Source organism: Aphelocoma coerulescens, chromosome 21 (assembly GCF_041296385.1).
Source record: "Aphelocoma coerulescens isolate FSJ_1873_10779 chromosome 21, UR_Acoe_1.0, whole genome shotgun sequence".
In the NCBI taxonomy this organism is placed as follows: Eukaryota; Metazoa; Chordata; class Aves; order Passeriformes; family Corvidae; genus Aphelocoma; species Aphelocoma coerulescens.
Window position 1 is genome coordinate 4,963,686 of NC_091034.1, and position 20,491 is coordinate 4,984,176.

The window sequence follows — 20,491 nt, forward strand, 5'->3', positions numbered from 1 at the left end:
TTTCCTGGAAGCTTTCAGAAAGTCTGACATCAGTCATGTTTACCCTGTCTAAACTGCAAGTGGTCTACACAGTCTCCTGAAGCCTTCTTCCTAGTCCTGCTCTTTCTGGCAAAACACTCTGCAAAACAAGTTTTCCAATAACACGGTGCGAAGCAGGCGTGTGCCTCCAGCATCCCTAAGATCCCCAAGAAGGTCTGGGCTACCGACCTCCTCCTGTGCCGTACCAGCTCAGAACACGAGGCTGTGAGCTGGAGGCGCTCCGATGTAATCTGTCCTGCTGCACACGTGATGCTACAATTAAAGTGCTGTCACAACTCGGAGCCCGCATCGCAACATCACCCGGGAGGGGCTGAGGACCAACACGGGAGGGAGAGTACATGAAAACACGACTGCGTCCCACGGCTGGGGGGACACTGAAGGGGGGCACAACGAGCAGCAAGGCGTGCAGTTATCGTGGAAGTGTAGCAGAGTGAGGCACAACACAGAAGCATGCAGATTTAAACCCAAACAAGCACAGCGCGACACTTTATCCTGCAATACTTACTGAAAGCAGTACTTTGTCACATGTGCACGTCCACCTGCAAGGGCTGGGGGTCCCGGACCCCTCTGCAGTCCCTCTACCTGCTTCCAGGTAAATAATGTGACAAGACCTGCCACCAGAGGACTGACCTGGGAGTCTACAAGGCATCAGCGAAGACTCCAGCCAGCATCTGGCGCAGACCCCGCAGCAGGGGCGGGCAGAGCAGGCTCCCCCCAGACCTGCTTGTCGTCTCTCGCATCCTCGCAGCCAACTGGAGCTCCGCCGTCCTGTCGCAGCACCGGCGGGTCTCAGCGGTGCCCCCCCCGCGCGCCGGCGGCCGCAGCGGACGGGCTAACGCTGGCCGGCATAGCTGGGGCTCGGGGCGGCCCGGCCGGCCGCGGCGGAGGACGAGCCCGGGCGCCCTTCAGCGGCCGCGAGCATCGCAGCCCGAGCGCTGGGGCCGCGGGGCCGGGGTCGGCAGCGGGCTCCGGGGGGCAGGGGTCGGCATGCGGGGACAGGCGGGCCGCTCTTCGCCCCGCGCCCGCCGCCCCGCGCCCGCCCCGGGGCCAGCGCCGCCTCAGAGCCCGCGGCCGGTCCACGGCTGCCGCCCGCCCCCCGGCTCGCCCTGCGCCGTGACAAACACTCCGCGGGCAGCGGCGGCGGCCAGCGAAGGCAGCGGCGACCTGAGCGGAGGGTTAGGCAGGGGCTGGGAACCGACGGCCGCCCCGATCACCCCGGGCGTGCCCACGGAGCCATCGCCGCGCCCGACACCCTCTCGCACCCGCAAGTCCCGGAGGGCCGGCACCCGCCCCGGGGCACCCGGGCACTTCGCAAGGGGGGAGCGCCGAGACCGTGCCGTAGGGCGCTCCCGCTGCCCGGGCGGAGAGCAGGGGCGCTAGGTCCCGCCGCCGCCGCCCTCAGCCCACGCCGGGGCCCCCCGCCGCCCCCATCGCGGGACGCCGGCCGCGTCCGACGGGCTCCCCGCCCCGCGCTCAGCCCCGGCCCGGTGCGGCTGTGGGCGGGCGGCGGCTGCCGCCGCCTCCCATTGTCTGCGCGGCGCGGCGGGGCGGGCCCTGCCCGGCTCCCGCTCCGCTCCGCGCCCGCCGCCGGGCCCGCCCCGCCCTGACGTCACCGGGCCCCATCGGCGGCCGCCGCCGCGCTTCCAGCGGCCCCGCACCGGGCACCGCGCGCCCGCCGCTCCCGGAGCGCCCCGGAGCGTGCCGCCACACGAGCGACTCAGGCCCGGGACGCGACATCCCTGGGTCACCTTCCCGCTCATACGCACAGTTCTCCTCACTTTGCTACACACGCAATATTTGTACTTTTACTTATGGCTCTAATAAGGCAAATTTGCGGAGCGTTAAAACCTGACATAGAATTACGGAGATTGTCTCTGCGGTCCCACGATCCACAGAGGAACCGCGGGCCCCAGGACAGACTCCTCGGGGCAGCAGGGCACGTTCAGCTAATCGGGCTGAGAACAGACACGGCTTCCCAGAGGAATCCCATGTCTGACCATGAAGTCAGGCTGGCTCAGAAGACAACACTTAGCATAGGAAATGAAATACTCCTTGCCTCAATTCAATCACATTATGTACAAAACGGAAAAGGACAATCTGGGAAATGCAGTCAGAGCAGTAGAAGACTGGCATCCTGAAACAGTGTCCTTAATAACAGTGTGTGAAAGGAAAAAATCACCAAACAAATCTCAGCATGAATATAAACAGAACAAAGCCTCCACACTGCAGAGGAATCGGTAGAGGGGAGGATGAATAGAAACTTGCAAAGTTTACTGGATAGCTCCTAGCAAGGAACAAGGTAACTGTGTCCTCTACCAATGCTCACACATCCCAGCAAGCTGCACCGCAGCCCTGTAGCATGGTACAAAATATTCATCCCTCTTCCCAGAGAGAACCCAAATAGATAATCTTTTATGGTAACATCCAAGATGTAAACACCAGTCACCTCTACGCAGATGGAAAGAGGAGTGAAGAACAGTGATACTGCTTATCAACACAGACTTTTTCACTACCAAAAGTCTCTTACGGCTGCAAAACAACATTTGCCGATACTGAACACATCTCCTACCTGACTCTGGCGTCCTGCATCTCATCACATGCTAAGAAGGGCAACTGGTCCCGCTAAATAGACACATGCCGTGGGTTTTGGTGATGAACATTGCCACCGTACAGAAATCATGCACCTGTCAAACTGTGGAATGCCACAGGCAGCACACACCAAAATGAGAGTTTGGATACCACTGGTATGGCCACGTCATGCTAACACAAGTGAGCCACCAAACCGCCCCCCCCACCCCCCCCAGTCTTTTTATGTTCTCCAGCCAGGAAAGACAGCCAGATCATAAACTGAGAACCCAGCAGTAGCTGAAAGGCTGCCTGTCAGGTGCTCTTGCGTCAGTGCCATTTACATTCAGTACCAGTCACACCCTTGGTCCAACCCATACACACTTGACTCATCAGTACACACATGGCCTACCACTATTTTTAGGTTCTGTCCTCTTTCCTGCAGATGCCTAAGTGTAATGCCAACAGCACTCACAGCCATTTCCCTGGAATTTCTGATCACGTCCCATGCCAAGGAAACACCATCTCTACAGACACTTTATGAAAGCAGCAAAGGCTTCAGCGCAGGGCAAACACACTTGCTTTCCATTGGGAATCTGTACTGAAATGCCTTTATAATTTGTTATGCATCTGCCATGAGAGGATCTCTGCCCTTCAGTTCAGCCTTTTGTTTTTCAAGCCTCATTTGCTTCTTGTTTTTTTCTTAGAAGAACCTCTCTACAGACAGTGAATGAAAAGTGAGGCCAAATGGCTATAAAAGCAAACAATGGCTTCTGAAAACTGAGTTTTACATAGAAAACAGAAAAGGCTGCCAAGTTTATCTACAGAGATCAGGATCACATGAGAGTGCTTCCTTTATGAGAAAAAGGTTTGCTTTGAAAAGAAGGAACACCACTATTCTAATTAACTAGGAAAAAAAATGGAAGAACATCAGCTGCTGGTGTCAACTGTCCATTTGTAAAAGATCTAACTCATCCATGGTGTCAAAAAACTCAGAATAAAACAAGCATCTCTGTATATAGTTCAGAACAGGGTGCGCAATCCTCCATGGCACAGCAGACACTGACAAAGGAAGGAGCCTTTCAGAGGATGGCACAGAACATGCTGCCTTCAAACTCTGTCTCTGCGCATTCCTACACTTGGTTCAATTCAGTCCTAGAAGCAGGAGCATGGTGGGAGATGGTCTCACAACCCTTCCCAGTCATTAGCAGGACTGGCCCTCTGTTGCAAAATGATTAAAGGATCAGGGGCATGGGTCATTGATAGAATTATGGGATCAATAGCCCTCAATCCCAAAGGCCAGTATTTGTGCTGTGCTCAAAAAAAATAGTGATTTTTGTCTTAATGTAACTGAAAACATAGAGTTCACATATAGAGTGACACTATTTAAAAGAGATTTGTGGAAGGAAATTGTTTATCTAAACTTAGATGAGATGGAAATTGCTTGTTCTTTTCCTAGGGTGTTCCTGGGGTATAGCTGTTAATCCTATCTCTCTGGCAGTGGTCATTCCAGCTGGAATCACGATTTGTGTTTTAACAATGCAGTGCGCAAAGGAACTCAAAGTGTTCCGCTGAGTTAATTAAAAAGAATTTTAAAATTCTTGTCAATATTTTGTGACTACAAATACTCCTTGAAAATCTTCCCTCAAGACTACGTAACAGTCAGTAGGGCAAGGATTTTAAGCAGGGAAATTAAAGCAAACAGAGAAGTCAGGGATTTGTGTATTTATTCAACTGATAGAATCAACTCACATTAGCTTTTACCTTGGCTAGGCTAAGCTAACATTTGTTCTCTAACAATAAATGAGAAGATGTTGCTGGTCCTTTAAATAAGAGTGTAATTTGCTCCCTTTGGAGCACCGTGCATCAAGGCGGAGGCTTCTGATAAGTCATGGTTAGTATAATTATTCAGTCTTTCTCCCTGAAGGGCCTCTGCAATGCAGTGGTCCTCTTACTTTTTTTTTCCCCTCCCTGTTAGCAATGCCCTAGTTTGTTCACTGCTGCAGTCCCCCTCCCTTCCACCATCACCACAGCATAACAACCTCTAATTGAGAGCTGGGCGGCTAACCAAGAGCACCCAGAGAAACTGCAGGGGCACCACAGACTCACAGCCACCTTCTCAGCTCCTCCGAGTTCAGCAACACTGAGAGAACTGTCAGACAAGGGATTCAAAACCTACCCACCTGGCATGCCACCCTGGAGAGATTGCTAACAACTGAGTATCAATCACCATCACATGCTGTCAGCTGCATTCCACAGGCAGCGGGAGGCCTCGGCAGCACATGAAAAGCACCTATGGACTCTTACGATCCTCTCAAGCAAATTTGATTTTGATGCTGAACATAAGACTATGTGCACCTCCTCATTAAGAGACAGTTCTATTTCTGTTTGCAACTGTGCCTCTGCAGCCACACCACAAACCTCTCTTCACTCTGCAATACCCACAGTGCTCTGTATCCATGCTACTCTTTGGAAGTGGTACCATCCCAACTTCTATGGAATGTCCCTTTTGTACATGCCTCACTATCTCCCCATTTTCTGCTTACATAAATACACATTTTTCTAGACAATCTCAAGTTTCAGAGTTCTCAGGAAAGACAATTCTAGGGTAAATGCTTCTCTCCTTCTAGAAACTGGGCAGTATGATCAGCTTTCCATTCAGACAAAAACCCCCATCCCTTTGTCACCTTGTAAAAAAGGCAGCAACATTTTGTTCACGTCAACAGAACTAGTAAGACATTTCAGTGAGAGGACTTTGATTAACATTGCCACAGCCCTTCCTGTCAGGACAAACTTGCCCCGCTACCTCCCTCCCCCACCAGGAACTGCTCTATCATTCCCAGTCCTACATTTGGCCAGCTTTCTTAAGGAATATCACATGCTTCTTACCATCCAAGGACAGCCAGTCATGCTGGGAGGAAGGCAGGGTTGGCAGAGCTCTGGCTTTATATTCAAATACCACAGAATTGGAGATGATCTGATTGTTGAAGGCAACTTGCAAAGTCACGAGCCCAGTGTCATGAGCTAGAAGGAAAGTGCATGTTGTAAGACAGAGAACTCCCAGCAGAAACCCACAGCTAGGAATTACCCTGTGGATATCCCTGTGTGCTAAGTATTGAGCTGAGAGCAGGTTAAGAGACGGGGTGCTGAACAGTATTTTTGTGACTAGACGATTCAAAAGTCAAAAATACCAGTTAGTATTTTCAAAGATGGAGGTTTTAGGCTTAAGAGTCATCTAATGGGTTGTTCTGGCAGGAGGCAGAATCACATGTGTTTCTAAAGACTGAGCAGCCTCACTGCATTTCCAGTGGGAAGCTGGGGCCCAGCAATGAAGCCAAGTTATTCTGCATCCACTTAAAGTCATATACCGAGGGCCATCACTACTGAAAAGCTCTGTGGGGAGGTTAGAGGTTCTCATGCTGTAAGTAGCAAAGGGCAAAATGTAGGCAAATTGAGTCAGCAGAGCAGTGAGTGCGCCCCTGAATAACAGCTATTCTTTAACCTGCTCTTTCAAAATGAAAGGAATGCTTAGAATTATTTTAAATTATTTCAAATAATTATTTTAAAGTTAATTCAGAGATTCTAAATAATATTTGTTGTGATCTGTTGTGATGTATCAAGATACCAAATTGCTCTTCTCACACTAAATTGGTCAAGGGAGAAGCTTCTTGATGCCTTTGCACTTTTGTACATGTATATGACATGATGAGGCTCTGAAACCACCAGATGCAGGAGAGCAGTGCTCCTTACCTGGACAGTAGCAGCGCAGTACCCCTGGCTGAATTAAAGATGCAGGCACTGAGATCTGATCAAACAGACAGCTGTAATTATTGCTGGCTTCCTGCCACGGGCCGGTAATCAGGACTTTTACTCCTCCCTGTGTGGGGAAAAAAGGGAGAGACTCAAGCACGACAGGAGAGGCCATGGCGGGGAAGAGCGCGGCCGAACGGCGACCGGCCCCGCGCGGCCCCGGGCCCGCCGGCCCTTCCCGCGGCCGTGCTGCCCTCGGGCGGCCGCCGCCGGCAGCGACACAGCCGGGCACGGGCGGCGGCGGCGCCCGGGGGGGACCAGTTCCCCCGATGCCTCTCCCAGCCCGCTGCGGCCCCTCCCGGTCCCGGTCCCGGTCCCGGTCCCGGTCCCGCCGCGCTCGCCCCGCCCGCAGCCGCTCGGCGAGGGCCGGGAATGTCCCCATCCCCCTCGCGGGGCCGCATCCCCCTGCGAACCGGACAGCGCTGCGCAGCGGGGACAGGGAGACCGGCCCTGAGCAGTTACTGCACTCCTCCGTGCACAGACACAACAGTGCTTCAAGGCCAGACTTACGAAAACAAAAACTTTTTAAATTCAAAACAACCTTCTCTTCCCATTACTGGCTCAAACAGCCTCTTTCCTCACGCATTCCTTCACATCAGTAAGGTCTGTGCTGCTGCCATTTTCAGCTTATGGGGCATGTGATTGATTTTGGAAGTTGGTGAGATGGAGGGAAATGCTGAACTCATTAAGGCTGTGCAGGCCTTGAGTTATTCTAAGAACATCAGTGACAAATTTAAGGAACAGCTCCAGTCTGCAAACCCTATTGCTCTACTGGGCGTAGGTAGCACCATGAAGCCATCATGTGGGAAAGACTTTGCTTTCAATTAAACAATACCTTTCTGTTCAGATGCTTCCTAAGCGAAGAAAGAGTCCTGTCAGGATAATGAAGTGCTTAATTAAAAATACACTCAGACATGCAAACGGCCTCGACTGCTCTGACTTGAAGAGAAATATTTTAAAAGCCTTTTCAAAGCTTTAACAAAACAGTTCCCTTATTAACAAAGCAATGAAAGATAAAGCAGTAAACATCAGTGAGTAAAAGCCCTGGACTTACCTCAGGGTAAGACCATTCTGGCGAATAATCTGTCACCATGAACAAGCGCCCACTCTGCTGCAGCAACCCCAAAGTGCCTTGTGCCGCAGCTGCCGAGACCACCTCAGCCACGTGCATGTATGCCATGGTGCTGGCTCCGTTCTCCGTGCTGCTGAGCTGCATGTTGGCTTGCTGAGGGCTGCAGCAAGGAATGCACATTTCAGCCTGGTTGTACGTCGCTCTGTTACTGTCTTCAGGCTGAGACAGTCCAGCATTGTCACCTGACACCAGCTGGTGTCCATACAGAGCATTGCTCCCACCTTCTACTGATATGAAATCATTAATTAGATCAGAAAACTGGTTGCTGAAGGAGATGTCAAAGTGGTCTAAGTTAAGCTCCATGTTGGAGGAGTTATTTAAGCTAGGATGGGCCACAGGATAGAGTCCTTGTACCATGTTTCCTTGGAGAATAGGGAGGTTGTTCCCATTCCTGATACCCCCGTTGGCCTCAGGCTGCAAGTAGTGTTCTGTGTTGCAGGCTTGAAGATCCCCTGATTTGAGTAGATTTTCATTTCCTTCTGCCTGCTGGGAGGTCTCCATGGGAACTTCAGCTTCTGCAGTCATAGCCTGGAAGTTTGCTTGGAACTGCATGAGCTGGAGAGAAGAGGTGGACTCTATTCTGGTTTCCACTGTGCCATTACAGTTGGAAGTGGTTTGGGACGAGGGCTCTGTTTTCACACTGGAGATTCCTAACGTGTTCACAAATGAGCTACTTGTGTCATTCAAATTGTTGTGAGTGTTTTGCTCAAGGGGAAGAGGTTTGCTGGCATCCTGCAGAAAGAAGCTGGGGGAAGGGGTCTGATGGACGTGAGGGCTCTGGACGGTCTGATTGAAGCTGGAAGAATAGTCCTTGTTGGAGTCAATGGCACTGAAGTCCATCTGCTCCAGGGTGGTACTTGGGCTCAGACCTCCTCCAGATGGAAGTAAACCTGAACCAGTACTGAGTGTGAGAGTGTTAGATGCAGAAGTGGAGGAAAATGCTTCTTTGGACATCTGTTGTTCGAAAGATGTGTCCTCAGTTTTAATTTCTTTTGTGAGGGTTGTATTGAAATTGAAGCTACGTTCTGTTGTGGGTGACTGCCTTATGTTGGTATTGATGCTTTCACTTTTCATACCTCCTCCACCATAAGTCTGCCCTTGCTTGGGATTGTTAAGAAAACAGTCTGGGTCAAAATTCATGGTGGTTTCTGGAATTTTTCTATTTCCTTCTAAAGTTGTGGAGAGTACAAGTTCCTCGGAGACAGTGCTGGGTAGCATTGACAAGCTCTCTGAATTGCCAGTTGTTGGAAAAGCAAATTTGTGTCCATCTGAACTCACAGCAAGTACCAGTCCTTGTGCAGCTGCATCTGAGGACAGAAGGTGTTGATTTGGGCCGGAGGTGGGTGACATGGTGTACACAGCTTCACTGGTGACTTCTGACATAAATACGGTGGCACTTTGTGACAAACTTCCCATAACTGATGCTACAGCCATACTGGACACACCAGTGACAGCTGGGCTATCTGCCATATCTGGGTCGCTGTTTAACCCACTGCTGATGGACACAGGAGAATTCTGGGTCGTGTCAGGGACCTCCACCTGGTTGGTAGAAGAAACCTCAGTGCTGTTTTGATGGAGCAACACTGGTTTCGCCACTTTGCCGTTCCTCTTCTCTCGGCTGGAGGCCTTGCCATGACTGTGCTCGTTCTTGCCTTCAGAGACATCGTTATTTTGTACCTCTGAATGAGCGCTGTACCCACCTGTCCTTGGTTCAACCTTTGGTGATATGATGCGGTGTTTGGCACTGTTACACTTGTGATGCACACTGCTTCCTGCCCCTGTGCCAGAAAACAACAACATCTGCCGTTCAGTAAATAGAAAATTAGGACAATGTTAGCTGTGTATCTCATGGCTGTAGCAAGGGACAGCTATGCTTATGCATACATGTGCGAGAGTGAGTGACCACACGCATGAGAGAGCAGGAGAGACCTTGGAAATAAAACAGATTTGTCACCAGTGCCAGAAGTACAGCTCCTGTCTGATGCACAGATCCACTGCGTGCAACGACAGCAACCTCACAACAGGCACACAGCCACCCCTACCCTCACCCCGTGTAGCACCTGCCCCCTTCCTCCGTGCCCCGACCAGGCAGAGAGGAATGGGCATCTATGACAAGTTACAGAGTTATTTAAATGTGCTTAATCTCAGTGCAGAGTCTGCAGAGCAAGTGCTGCTGTTGTCAGCTGTGGCACAGGGCCCTGTTCCATCTGCCCCACGGACAATGTCTCAGCCCCTGAACACAGATGCTCGGCTCTCTACGCTGGGCAACGTTGGGAAGTTTGACACCCACTCCTGGGGCATGGATGCTGCCCAGTAATCTGGAGGTGACGGGTGCCACATCATGCCCCTGTCCCTGGCATCACCCTGCTGCCTAGACTGTAACCCACATCTTCCTGTTATCACTGTGTCTTACAGGTGCCAATCAAATTATTAAAGAAGTAACCCATGAGCCATACAAAGCATTCTTGTCCTCCCATTAGGATGGTGATGCGTTTCTCTGACTCTCAGCCATTCCTGTGCTGACAAACAGACATGTTGTCCTCTGAGAGGAGCACACAGAGCACATGGTCAGCACTGGAGCTGCTAAAGAATGTTCAAGCAAGGGCCACCAGAAGACAGTCCTCCATGAATTAAGCCAGCCAGCACCTTTACTGGCCTGACAGAAGGTAAGATCACCTACATTCCTGAGAGCTTGTAATCAAGCAGGATGAAGTAAACGATTCTGTCTGCAAAGGAACCTTAGTCACAAACTCTCGTACAGGTACTGCTTTTGCTGTTTAAAGAACAGCAGCCCATGAATTTTTGATGTTTCTTTCCTAAATTGATTAATTTTCCCTAGAATGAGGTAAGAACATTAATTACAGAACTGTAGAATGACTGAAGGGGGGGAAGAAGCCTCCTCCCTATAGCTCATGGCTACAATTACGAATGCCATCTTCTGGGCAACATAAAGCGTCCATGTAGCCACTGCAATTTGCTAAATCTTTTGTTCCTTGCCCTCGAAGGGGAACTTCTGTATTATGTGTTCAAGATTTGAATGAGGTCACTTAAAGTAGTTCAAGACAGTGCTTTTGAGACTAAATACAATGTTAAATCTCTCTATTCTCCTAGGTATAGAAATGAACAGGAACAAGGGAAAGGCTTTCATGCTGCTGTATTTGTGGATGACAGTAAGGAATTGAGAATGTGTGTGTCAATGTGCAAGCCAGTTACAAAACAAAGCAATACTGTTATGTTAAAAAAGCACTGAGCAGACTTAGCACAAGACAAAACATCAAAGGGAAGAATAAAAGGATTCATGTTCAGATCTGCAAGCCTGGATCAAATGCTGAGCCTTAAGGGGTGAATTTTAATCCAAACTCAGGTATTTCAGAGGTCATCGTTCTTATTTAAGCCTCGATTGTATAATGCAACTGCTCAAGAAAAGAAAAAAATAAACCCTGTGAAGCACTGACAACTTTCCTTAATAAGTTTTGCTAAAGACTAGTCAATGTGTCATATACTTTACTTGACCAAAGTGCTAGAAAGGAGCAGCTATAAAGCAGATGAGCTGGAAAGTGAATCACTTAGCTCCCCACTGTCTGTGGGAAATGCTAACACTAAGGATGCTGTTTCTTGCTGCTGTAATGTCATCCAAAACAAAGTAATCTCCTTTAACAGGAAAGAGATCTGTATTTTCATGATACCTAAATAAGACCTGTCTTATCTCAGTGATACCTTGTAGTTAACCACCTGAGCACTTCTCCAAAAAAGTGAGGCGCAGGGCAAGGAATTCAGAGGGTGAAGTTGGAAGAACATTAGGTTTTGAGGCTTTGGTAACAGAATTTGCACATGTAGAAGAGAATATATGTTTTTGAGAAGGTCATATATAGACTGCATTTATTAGAAAGCATTGCCATTTTTCCCAGAAGTTCCAGCTGCATCTTTCTATGCTCGAGACTTCTCCTGTCAACCCTGAGTTCATTGTGTCCCGGTGTTTCATGAGAGAGCATTTTTATCACCTCAGTACTACAAACCCTGCTCCCAGACTGGATGAAGCTGAGTCACTCTGTGCCCTCCCGAGGTACTCACCCAAGGTACCAGTGCAGAGACAGTTGTGTGTTCGAGGCTGGGGCTTGGTCTGGTGGCTATCGAGGATCTGCTGCACGAGCTGTTCCACTGAGAACCCTGAACTGCTGTTGCCATTGCTGCATGTCCACTTGATGCCATGAACTGCAAAGAGAACAGTAAAATTTCCCATCAGAAACTGCAAAACCACGCCAAAACCATCAAAAGCCACTCCAAACGACCAGCAGAAATCCATTCCTGCTGCTTTCTGTCAGAACTGAAAGGAGATCTATAAAAAGCAATAGTAATGGTTACTGCTTTACTATTCTCTGCTCCTTGGTATCAACAGGCTTCCAAATGCAATTCCTGAATTAGGTATATATAGAGGAAAAACTCCTCAGTAGAGCATCTGGCTCTATTTCAGTCTGCTGCTAACAGGGACTGTGCACCTGCAATGACTCTCTGTAGTGCCTGCAACCTTCACTGAAAACCCAAAAACAACAAAAGACTTGGTTTCATTGAAGTAAAGTAGTGTAATTCCAAAAAGTGTTTTGGAATCTTTTTCTGTCTAATATGAAAACAAGATCAGCTTTATAGTAAAATCAGCAGCCAAAAATACATCAGGGTAACAGCGAATGCAAGCCTTCTGCCAGGTCTTCATTGTCAGATCCCGTGTGGCAGCAGTGAAGGCTGACTCATTTTTTGGGAGTGACTAACAGACACTGTGTGAGTTCCTCCCCAGACTTGGACGACCTTTCAGTAATTTGGGAAAACGGACAGGTGGGTGATGTTACAGAACATGTTGCAAACTGAAGCTCTTTTCTTGGGAACTCTCTGGGCCTGTTAGCTATTTAAATAAGAATGCTAGACTGCATGCAGATACATGATTTGAATAAAGGCTCCCTCTCAGAATATTTTAGTTGCAGAATTTCCTATAACAGTGATATTTGTAACCTGACTTTCAATGGAAATAGCACTTATAAAATATTTTATCCATAATAACTGACTCAAAGCATTTTCTGTCTCCTTTAACGGCTCTCTGAGCAACTTATATATGTATATTATTTATTTATCCTTTAAATGCACCAGAGCTCATGTGCAGATTTTGGAAAGTGCTGATAAGTGACAACATAATTTCCAAGGTGTCCTCATGCCTGGCAGCTTCTTTTCAGGAGTGTCTTTGCCATAGTCTATCAAGGCACATTCCTTGCATGTTGTGTTCTAAAATCCTTAACCAGGATATAAAAAATCAAAGCTAAAAGTCCCATGGACTTAGGCTTTGTAGCAAATACACAGATCCCTGCATGGTGAAGGTCCCCGATGTGATGGGGTGAAATCCTGGCAACAGCAGGTTGGGCTGATGCTCCTGTACAGCCACAGGCTGGGGCACAAGCCAAAAGCAGCATTGTGCAAAGAGATCAGAAGCAAATGAAGGAATGTTTGTGACATCTAATGACTGTGGTCACAGGGGCAGCATATCCTGGGAACAGTCTCCTGTTCTCCTCTTTGATGCTGCTCACTGAGTGTGTCACACGCAGCTGGTGGAACAGAGCTTCTGGATCTGCTCTGTGAAGCAGTTTTATTGCTTTTTTGGTAACCCGTTGCTGTATTGCCTCATCACCCACTAATGTCACTTTGCCTAACAGCATCTCATCTTGGTCTAGTTTTATATTGCAGAATTCACATTTCTATTGGCCATGCTGGATAACCTGCAGAAATACTGTAAATAAGGTTTACAAGTATTCTTCCCCATATCACTATTTAAAGTGCTGCAGATAGTTTAGTAATAAGTCCCTCTATGTTTGTTTGATGACCACATTTATTGTTATCGTACCCAACAGATTTTGCTTTCTAGTACATTCACAGTTTTGAATTTCCTCTTAACACTCAGTCTCTGTTTTTACACCTAAGTTAGACACGCTTGCTACTTCACTACCTCTGCTCACATTCATTTTTAACATTATTCTGTCACCTGTGATATTATGTCTAATAAGTGATGTTCAAATAGCAGTTTTACAAAAAATACATTGTCAGTGAGATTAGAACGCAGTCAGGTATTTTGGATACTTTCAGCTATACGACACAAAGTTACTGAACTGTAATTATTATTGAGAAACTTTGCATTAAGTCATTTCTGGTTACTTCAGAAATGCTTTGCTAAAGAAGTGAGCTGATGTCTGTGTTGTTGGGTACAGCAAGTCTGTTCTACAGCAGGATGGCAGCGCTGCTCCCTACTGCTGCTGAATCCTGGGATGAGCAGCGCGTCGTGGGGGCAAGTCTGGGAACTGAATCATGACTCGGGGTTTGTGTATTCATGATGATGGTTCTTAAGTCTGAATCAAGCTGTGAGCTAGGAGCTAAGGCATAATGGACAGCTTTATAGCTGGGTACTTAGAGGACCATGCCTATTATTTTCAGGTCCTTCCAGCATAGCGAAGTCCCATTGAGGATCAACTGCTGCTGAGGAAAGGTCCTTCTGTAGCCTCACTCCAGCTGATCCTACAGGGCTCCAGCTCCAGCTTCTGTCCACGTGGTGCCACTTTTTTTTAGTACTTATGTTCCCCGTATGCTATGAAGGTTATAAAATAAAAAGCCAGTGAAGGGTGACAGATTGCAAAAAAAGAATGTCTGGATGCTTAATGCAAATTATCCACTATCTTGGCACATCCAATATGCAGATTTTCTTCCTCCCTCTTTTAAAGAAAGACTCCTGTGCCTGGTGAATTGTTAGTACTGAATACCAAACACTATCAAGATGGCTTTTAACATGTCACGCTTGGTTTCCTGACACATAATGAATCAGCAGGAAAGGAGATTTCTATAGGGAAGAAAGTGCATTATGAAAGGAAGGCTAATAAAAAGCATACACACATACTCTTCCTGCTTCTTAGTGGTTCAAAAAGTGAAACCACTGTAGAACTATGTTTGATTAAATATAGCCATAAGATATGAACACAAAAGGAAAAAAAAAGTCTGAAGCTTAGCAGAAATTCTGGAAAGGATTTTAATCCGGATTCCTGTTTAGACTCCCACTGCATTTCCTGATAACTTAAAATGAAAGCTGTTAACTGCTTCAACACTTTCCTTTCCAGTGATAATAGCATGGAGGGGTCTAAAAGCTGCTGCATTACAGCAGCAACACATCCCTCCTGCCACACACCCTCTGAACAGTGCCTGCAGCACGAGGCAGAGGCAGCACAGCCAGGCAGTTACTGGTGCTTCACTGGGTGCTCAAAGGAGAGAAGTGAGGCTGGGGGAAGGTCCACGACTAAAAGTGCAAATGCTGCTCCAATCTCTTTCTGTGAGCTTTGGCTCTCTCTTTTCTTCTCCTTCTTCTCTTTTGAAGAAAAGGCAATGAAAACGACCTTCTGGTAGTGGCCAGCAGCTCCTCATTCATTAGCACTGCCAGGACTTCGACCATCAGGAGCAAAGGGATTAAAGATGATCTGAATTATCAGCAGAAGGGCTGCTCAGAATCCAAGGGAAACTTGCACACAGGAATATATGACTGTCCAAGTTTCTTACAATACCCCAGCTATTTGTGCTGCCTTCTGCTACTGGTGGTATTCAGTCCTCCACAATTTCCAGGCCTGTAGTCCTCCTGTCTTGCAGATATCTTCCTCCTCCTCGTCACCTGAACTCTACATCACTGTCTCATCATCACTCTAGACCTAACACCATCAACAGCTGTTTCCCTCCCTCCGGTTTCTCTACCCTAAGTAAAACTTGTCCCTAAAATATCCTCCCACATTTAAATCTGATCATTTCACCCTTTCTGAATGCTCTTTAGACATTTCTCTTTGCCCCTTCAAACATTTCACCTTCCTGGTTTTGTTCCAAAGACCTTGCTCTTCCACACCACCCGCCCAGGACACAGCTTACACATACAGGTACATGTACAGTACATGAGGAAGCCATTCCCTATACCCTATGTGCTGCTCCTCTGCCCCAATTTGGTAAGTCTTTTGTTACTTGAGTAAAAACAATGAGCTCTCCCACATGAAACTGGTAAGTTGGATAGACTGAGAAAGCTGGAATATCTAGAATCATCAAGGTCAGGTTTCTGTTTGCCTCTCCCTCTTGATGTATCTTGACAGTGTGCTGCAAGCCCTGGTGTCAGAAGTCCTGCCCTCAGCCACTCCTGACCCACACAAAGTGCTTTAAAAATCCCCAAAGTGCTGCTGGGAGCGTGAGCGGGTCCTTTGTCCAAGTGCCCATTCCTGCCTTGCTGCCCACATTCTGCTCCACCAAGTGTTGACACAGAGAGGTGTTTCCATGGTGATGGTCAATTGGAAATGGCAGCCTTGTCCCTCCAATTTCCACTGCGTTTCTGTTGACAGAAGTAAAGGCCTTGCTCTGATTTCTCAGTTTGGCTGAAGGATATTTCCATTCGATTTATCCTTTCGTGCTCAGACGCCCACACACAGTTTGGCTCTGATTTTCCAGCCTTCCGTTTCCACTCATTACTGGTTGTGAAGGACAGGTTTACCTGAGCCTCACTGCTGGGGACAGCAGTGACACCCACTGAATGCTAATGTCCTGCACGGACTCTCACGGGTTTTTTGCTCGGAGCCGTTCTTTAAAGGGATGTCTGTCTTCCAAAGCAAGACCTTTCCTTGAAGGTTTGCTGAGATGCAGTGGGATGCTCATAGAGAGTGGGCAGACGTGCAGGCCAATGTCCCTTGAAGGGGACCAGCAGGACACGACTCTTCCGAAGCTGCTTGGAGCAGCACTCCTGCCACTGTTCACAGACGCGTGAAGTCCAATGCTGTTCGCACGTGGAGGAGCAGAGTGGAAGCCACTTCTCCCACTCGTCCTGTGCGGTCCTCGCCCTCCCCCGGCTGCGGCTCAAGGGCACCATCACCATCCTCCCCCTCCTCCTCCTTCTCCTCCTCCTCCTCCTCCTCCGCCAAGAGCACCGGGAGCAGCGCCCGGCGGCCGCCAGGTGGCGCCAGCGGATAAGGAACGGGCGGCGGGATCGGGACCGGGAGCGGGACCGGGAGCGGGACCGCGATCAGCACTGGGATCGGGACGGCGTGTCCCGGTGCCCCGGACCCACACGAAGCCCGGCAAGGCCTCTCCATTTCTCTAGCGTAATTTTTAAATTCTTTTTTTCTCCAGTTTTTTTTTTTTTTAAGCAAAAATCCTGCCTGGCCATTTTGGGAAAAAAATTCCTCCTAAGCACGGCCCGCACAGAGAGGGCCTTGAGCCTTTCCCAAGGCTCCCAGCCCTTCTTCCCGGGGCTCCCAACCCTCCTTCCCCAGGCTTTCACATCTCGGTGGCACTGCCAGGAACACGCGGACTGACACCTTTGCGGATGCTCTAGGACTGAGTCTGCCAGTAACTACAGCCAAGTGTTAACAGGGGACATAAAATACTACGGAAGAACAGGAAACAAAGGCTGGTGTGCCTGCAGCCTCCTCAGAGAGGTTCGGCAATTGCTGCATCTGGTTTAATATCCAAGTTTTAAGGGGTCAGGAAACTATTTGGTTTAGGTTTCCTCAAGTTAGTTTCCATTGCTGCTAACAGTGGGTTCCTCCTACTGGACTGCTGTCAGCACTCGGTGGGATTATTTCACTTTGGTGTCTCCAAACACAGCTGAAAGGCACCGACTAAAACACAGTTCCTAATTCTGATCTTTTGGCAAAGTGGGACTTTATACATCAGGTAAAATTTGACCACAAGGGAAACCACGTTTCCCTACAGAGTGGCCCATATAGGCATGGGAGCAAGCTTCCTCTGGGGATGTAAAGGCCACCACAGATCTCAGAGGGAGAGGAAAAGTGTATTCTTGCATGGGACTCGTTTTTAGAGCTGCACACCTGCAGTAGTCAAAGGGTTGGTGGGAAGATGAGAAGCCAAGCAGTGGCTGATGAGCAGGAGGCTGATGCTGGCCATGCAGACAATGTGAACGGGGTACTCAAAGTCCAAGTGGTGGGTGGGATATAAGAACCTATGTAGCACCTTCTATCATGTTCACTTTTTAATAAAAACTCAGACTATTGCAGTAAAACTGGATGTCAGCATTATTAAACCCAATGTCTTTTTGAAGAATCCACGTTGCTTTTTACGTGGCCAGCTGAGCTAAGCTGGCAAGCTTCAGTTTTGAGGGGCACTTTGGAGCTCTGACAAACTGCTTGGGGAATTGTAAAAATCATCCCATGTAGCATTTTTCTACAACTGATCTTTTAAGATGAAATATAACCCCACTCCTTAAACAGAGCTACTGAAATTGAATATAAATTCAAGTCAAGACAAAACTCCCAACAACTCAATTCTTCAAACCGCATTAATGCCAATTGCTGCTATTTGAGTTTTGTTCTGAGCTACAGGCGTCTGATGCCTTCTCCAGTGATGACAATGCAGGGATGCAGGTGGGGTCACCTCCAGGAGGCCTGATGGCTTCACTGACACAGAGTTAGGGACTCTGGGAAAAGGCAAGAGCAGCCCATGCCCATTGACTGCTGGGCACACGTGGAACTTGCAGCTTGCCCAGCTGTGGCTGCGTGCAGGCGGCACAAACAGGAGCCCTCAGTTCCTACGCAGCAGAGGAATGCAAAAAGCTTTTCCTCTGAAAGGAAGATAGCTCTCAATTATAGTGGACCTGGAACAAGGATTGCAACGTAGCACCAGCTGTGAGCTTGTAAGTCATACATGCCAGCTGAAGGATGAGAGAGCCAAAAGGGGATGATTTGGAGAAACCCCCAACATGAGCTGGCCCACAATTTGCTGATCATATGGAGTTTATATACAGAATTCTGCTGTGATGGATTCTGCCACTGAATTTGCTTTTACCACCAGATGCCTCTAAGGACATCTGCTAATCTGTTCAGAGAAATCTCAAAGCAAGACTGTAGCAGGCCACAAGAGGGGGGGGGGAAATTGAAAGCAATGCCAAATTGAGGCTCATTCTTCACACCAGGCATCCTGAAATGACTTACAGGTGTCTCGGACAACATTCCTGCAGAATTTTCATGTATTATAGCTATTCACTTTGCACAAATGTACTCAAAAGTTGCATTCATACCAAAGCAACACACACACACACAACAACCCTTTTGATTGAGATACCCAGCTGAGATGCTCCCAACTGCTGGGTTATCCCAGGTCTGCCATCACTGGAGGTGTCACAGCCTTCCCTGGGCTCCCTGACCTTGCTGACACCTCTGAGATAAGGGGCCTCATCTCCAAGCCTGCAAGGAGAAAGGAATCATCCTGTGGGAGGTCATGAATGTGTATCAGGTCTTCCAGGCTCATATGCTTCAGTCTTGAGGACTGCCAAATTTAGGTCTGATAAGCCAACAGTGATGGTCCAGAGAAGGCCATCAGGAGGTCATGAACGTCCCAGTTTGAAGGCAGGTGACAAACAGATCAGAACTAAAGCAAAATTCCAAAGCCATGAAAGCTGGAGTCAGGCTGATTAATTAATTATTTACAGTCTCAACTCAGATGGAGGTGTTAAGAAAACCTCAAATCCTTAGAGCAGCATTTACCTTTCACGGATGTTCAGATGGGCTCATTTCAGTCTCTTAATTAGTTCACACACCAGCTATGTTAGAACAAGTTAATGCTGTTTCCACAAAGCTCTCAGAGCTCTATGGCCACTCCAAAAAGGTGGATTTTAATCCATAACCACCAGTGTAAGCACAGTCACAGAATGAGCGAACAGCAGCCAGCCAAGAAGCTCTCTCTGCATTCAGAGGTCTCCTTTAGGAGCAGGGCAGAAGCCACCTCTCAGAACCCAGACTTCAGTGCCCTGCTCTGCTCACGGGGATGACGAGGCTGGTACCAGGAGCTGGTGGTGCCTGTCCCTGATGCTGCTGAAGACTTGCTGAAGCCTGGACTGACTTTGGGATGATGCAGCGGGGAAGAAAGAGGGAGCTGAGCGAATTATGGATGCAAGAAATGTAAACAAACTCCCTGCTCATCCCAGCCAGGGTCTCTCTGCATTTCAGGAAAAACAGTTTGATGTATTTGCCTGGCTTGGACTCCAGGACCGATGCTGCTCACCCTGCCAGCCATCTGCCACATGGCTTTTAGTTCTCCAGGCATACATGGCCAAGAGAACATGCTCCCACATCTCTGGCTGCCACACCACTGCCTGTCTGCTACCCTCCATTCTGATAGGAAAGCTTTACTACCTGACAGAGGTCAACAGCTTTAACACCTGACTCCAGCCCAGGCTGAGTAGGAGTTCAACAAACAGCACTTGTCAGTGAGTCAAGAGCTGGACACTGCCACCAACCTCTGACCAGGAGGAAGCATTTTCCCCAAAGGCAGAACTCGTATCAGCTTCTCTTCCTTAACCCTGAATGACATCAGTGGTCTGAAATGGGAACCCCCCCTGCAGGTACAGAGGTCTTGGACCTCCACACACACCCTGGCTGTAATCATCACTAACTTGTCTTACATGTGAAATTCTCATGGGAAACAGCAACCAAGAAAACAAAACCCCCACAGAGCTTCCAAGTCCAGAGGAATAAAACATAACAAACCCCAGCACAGAACAGGTAAAAGGGTGAGACTGTCACTGCACCAGTGACACCGTGCACAACGCTTTGATTAAGCCATTGACAAATCTGCTTTAGGGCAGAGAAATTTGGAAACATCAGGCAATCAAACTGTGAAGTCTGTGAAAGAATGTGATTAATGCAAAAATGTGATGAAACTAATGTGCTTGGCTCCAGAATTTCATGGCACACCCTACACTGGAACCAAATCTGATGGCTTCTTGGCGAGCGGTGCCCCTCTGCGCTCCCCGAACACGGTTATCCATGTCCTCTTTGTTTTCTAGGTCTGATCAGAATCCAAAGCTTTTATTGTAGCTACATTTCTAAGGATGTGTTTCCCAGGATATGTACCCATAAACAGAGACGTGTACATGCATATATACTCTGA

The 20,491-nt window shown here is 48.4% G+C and overlaps 1 protein-coding gene across 9 annotated transcripts in view; it reads right to left on the minus strand.

The window, feature by feature from the left end:
- The window catches only part of CAMTA1 (calmodulin binding transcription activator 1), a 219,495-nt gene that overhangs the window by 34,078 nt on the left and 164,926 nt on the right, over nt 1-20,491 (minus strand). For 6 of the 9 annotated variants that reach the window (XM_069034861.1, XM_069034852.1, XM_069034855.1 and 3 more), the window contains 4 exons: nt 11,618-11,758; nt 7,469-9,324; nt 6,355-6,481; nt 5,494-5,628 (listed from right to left, as the gene is read on the minus strand). In XM_069034861.1, the coding sequence (XP_068890962.1) occupies nt 5,494-5,628; nt 6,355-6,481; nt 7,469-9,324; nt 11,618-11,758 (2,259 nt within the window). The other 3 variants (XM_069034856.1, XM_069034857.1, XM_069034859.1) reach the window with 3 other exon arrangements.